A 3,935-nucleotide genomic window follows, 5' to 3' on the forward strand; every position below is an offset into this window, starting at 1 on the left:
TTTTTTTTTTTTTTTTTTGATTTTGCTTTAAGTTCTGGGATACACGTGCAGAATATGCAGTTTTGTTACATAGGTATACATGCACCATGGTGGTTTGCTGCACCTATCAACCCTTGATAAAGCATTTTAAAATTTTGTAATCAAATTAGAACTACCTTGTTTATTATGATTTACTGTATTTCATATCACCCTCTTAGAATAAAAAAGAAAGAAAATGAAAAAAAAAAAAAAAAAAAAATGTCCTCTAATGTAAACTAAGGCTTCCTGGGAATTGAGAAGAGAGAGAATCCCAAAGTCAAGAACCTTCCTAGAAATCTCTTGTGGCCCTTTCTCTAGAATGTAAATATGGTGATTGTTACAAAGAATTCAAGGGGAAAAGAATCAAAATAGGCAGGGATCCTTTAAAAGCTGATAAAACTGAACTATTTCCTCAAAGAATACTCATTATCAGTGGGTCCACAAATTCACCTTGTTTCCATTTCCTTTCATCCAGAAAGGAAAGTTTTGAGAACTAAGAATTTGAGATTTAACCTTACATTGAGAATTTTTATGCTAAAGTTTTGGCTCTGAATCTCTCTCCACAGCCTTTAAGGAACTGATGACAGAAGTATGCAAAAAAATAGGTAAGTTAAACATTTCACACCACAACAATGCTTTATGATCCTCCTGCCAGGAGGGGCATGCAGATGCATGAAATATGCTATTTTCTTCTTTCAGCTTTGTCTGCTACAGACCTGAAAATCCAGAGCACAGCCGAGGGCATCCGACTGTACTCTTTTGTAACTTACTATGTGGAGGATTTGAAAGTTAACTGGTCCCACAAGTAAGTAAATGGGAACTTACTTGCTGTGTAGAAATTCTTTCCCTGCCAGGTGCGGTGGCTCACACCTGTAATCCCAGCACTTTGGGAGGCCAAGGTGAGTGGATCATTTGAGGTCAGAAGTTTGAGACCAGCCTGGCCAACATGGTGAAACCCTGTTTTATAAAAAAAAAAAAAAAAAAAAAAAAAAAAAAAATGAGCTGGGTGTGGTGGCGAACACCTGTAATCCCAGTTACTGGGGAGGCTGAGGTATGAGAATTGCTTGAACCCAGGAGGTGGATGTTGCAGTGAGCCGAGATTGCAGCACTGCACTCCAGCCTGGGTGACAGAGTGAGACACTTTCTCAAAAAAAAAAAAAAAAAAAGAAAGAAAGAAAGAAAGAAAAAGAAATTCTCCAGTGGAAGAGAGGAGGATAGGGAAAAAAATTTTATGTTCTTCTCAAGTAAGGAGTCTTCTTAATTCTCAAGTCTGACATTGGTGAGCACAGGACAGAACCACCAGGGCCTTCTCTTACTGGGAGATTAGCTCTTTCCCTCAACATGTGCATGCTGAGGCCAGTAATAGTTACAGTACGTCTTTATTTGTGATTGAAGAAGTACCATAATTCACGGGCATCTCTATAATGGAGCCTCCACCTCCAGACAATCGTGCTTGGGCTCCCTGTGCTGTGCCAGGCATCTGGAGCCACATTCTTACCCTTGTCTCTATACACACGGTTAACACATGCTGTGGTCTGGAACAGAAATGAAGCAGTGTGCCCCAGGAGGCACCTAATTTCCCATGGTATGAATGAGTGCGCATCCACCAAAGAAGCCTAATCCAATGAGTGCCCAAGATTATTGTTGTTGATGTTATAGCGCCTGGCAGAGTGAGACATTAGCATGTTTCTGGTCCACCCTCAGAAGGCTTTGGAGAGCTCAAGGTGAATTTGGGGAAGGTGGGTTTGAACCTCCGTGCAGTTGTACAGGGACTCTATTCAAGTTCACTTCTGGGATTCCAAGAGCTGAAATCAGCTTCCAAATCAAACCAGGCCTCCCGTTTACACTCTTGCCAGTATCCTTAACCTCCGTGTTTCCTTGAAATATCCTGAACTGAAAGAGAACCGAGGCCTGGCATAGATAATCTGATGGAGTGTAGCCACCTTCAGTCCAACCTCAGGATGCAAATGATCCAAACTGCAAATGTTCCTAGGAGCCCCCTGAGAAGAAGGTCCCGTGGCATCCCCAGGAGGGTACAGATAGTAAGTTTCCTCACTGTACCCTCAGTGGCATTGACAGTATGGGGGGCGCTGCTCAAAGCCTTTTACATATGTGAATTCATTTCACATTCACCACTCTGCGTGGGAGGTGCTCCTCACTTGAGAGATGAGGAAGCTAGGGCTCGGGGAGGTGACCTGCCTAAGGTCACACAGCTAAGAGGTGGGTCAAGGCTGAGCCTAGGCAGCCTGGCTCCAGAGCCCGGTTCATCATGGCACTACCTGCCACTGGATTCCAGCTGCGTGAAGTCTAGACTAGAGGTCCCCAAACCCCAGGCCATGGACGGGTACCAGTCCGTGGCCTACTAGGAACTGGGCCGTGTAACAGGAGGTGAGTGGTGGGCGAGGGAGCGAGCATGACCACCTGAGCTCCGCCTCCTGTCAGATCAGCTGTGGCTTTAGATTCTCACAGGAGCGCGAACCCTATTGTGGACCGCGCACGTGAGGGGTCTAGGTTGTACGCTCCGTATGAGAATCTGATGATCAATGTTATGTGCTTGAGTCATCCCGAAACCCTCCCCCTACCTGGTCTGTGGAAAAATTGTCTTCCTTGAAACCGGTCCCTGGTGACAAAAAGGTTGGGGACCACTGGGCTAGTTTGAACAGTTAGCCAGAGCCAGGTGCCACAAAGCAGCCATTTGTGTTTTCTTTAAGATGACTTTACTGTTATGTAAAACAGTGCTTTCGCTAGTATTACGATTTATTATTAACCGAGTCATGAAACTGAGAATTGGTAAAATTCCAGTGTAGAATGTTGGGGCTTACTCCTTTGTTCTGTTTCTTTCAGAATACATTTTAGGAAAGTAATTATAAGCTAAAATAGATCCAATTCCAGGAAATTCCTCTGTGACATCTAGGACATTCTAATATATCAGTCTGAAGTGTGAGAGAAGTAAAATTCATTGAATCATCAATCAAAAAGCTTTATATCTTCTCTAAAAGAATTACTTGTTCAAAAATGAGAACACTGAAAGGATGTTTTGAGGAAATTGCTATTAGACCAGCAAAGCATAAGCATCTTAATTATTTGGTCTAGTCAACCACTTGAGCCTCCATAAGAGTTGTTTTTGGACTAGCTTGTAAAATCTGATTTATAGCCATAGATTATCTAGATGAAATATGCAGTAAAGTAATATGTAGTTTGGCCTTTTAGCTTTATAGATTACCCTAGTCCTACAAATAAATCCAAACTAAAACAAAGATAATAATACCACTGAGAAGTATTAGTATTGTGATTTGCCCTGGGCCTCAGACTGCTATGAGGAGTTATTAATAAATAAATATTCTGACTGTCAGAACTTGGGCCTTGGAATCCCAGTTGTGTGTGTCATGGCCCATAATTTTTCTGAAGCAGAAGAATAACATATGCAGATCCCTCACTTTTTGCAAGCCTATAAAACTTTATGGCAAGAGCTTCAATAAGAGACAAAGTAAAGCTCAGCTCTGGATGGAAGCAAACGCTAAGGGAGTTTTCTTCGATTTTCACAGTGGGACCGCCGTTAGGTACTCGGACAGAGTGAAGACCGGGGTCACTGGAGAGCAGATCTGGCTGCAAATCAATGAGCCCACCCCGAATGACAAAGGGAAGTACATCATGGAGCTCTTTGATGGCAAAACTGGACATCAGAAGACAGTGGATCTTTCTGGACAAGGTAAACAGCTATTTTGCAGATTCAGATTTACTCTAGATGAATGAGCCTTTTAAAAGGAATGAAGGGAGCTGGGCATGGTGGCTCATGCCTGTGATTCCAACACCTTGAGAGGCCAAGGCAGGAGGATGGCTTGAAGTCAGGAGTTCAAGACAAACCTGGGCAGCATAGTAAAACCTCATCTCTAAAAAAAAAAAAAAAGGTAGCTGGG

General features: G+C 42.8%; 1 protein-coding gene across 1 annotated transcript in view; it reads left to right on the forward strand.

The window, feature by feature from the left end:
- Nucleotides 1-3,935, forward strand: part of MYOM1 (myomesin 1) — a 155,800-nt gene that overhangs the window by 142,358 nt on the left and 9,507 nt on the right. Inside the window, exons 32-34 of the mRNA XM_017878326.1 lie at nucleotides 585-623; nucleotides 718-823; nucleotides 3,564-3,727. Coding sequence (XP_017733815.1) covers nucleotides 585-623; nucleotides 718-823; nucleotides 3,564-3,727 — 309 coding nt within the window. The remainder of the gene's footprint in view (nucleotides 1-584; nucleotides 624-717; nucleotides 824-3,563; nucleotides 3,728-3,935) is intronic.

This window comes from Rhinopithecus bieti, unplaced genomic scaffold (assembly GCF_001698545.2).
Source record: "Rhinopithecus bieti isolate Rb0 unplaced genomic scaffold, ASM169854v2 scaffold_11839, whole genome shotgun sequence".
Taxonomy (NCBI): domain Eukaryota; kingdom Metazoa; phylum Chordata; class Mammalia; order Primates; family Cercopithecidae; genus Rhinopithecus; species Rhinopithecus bieti.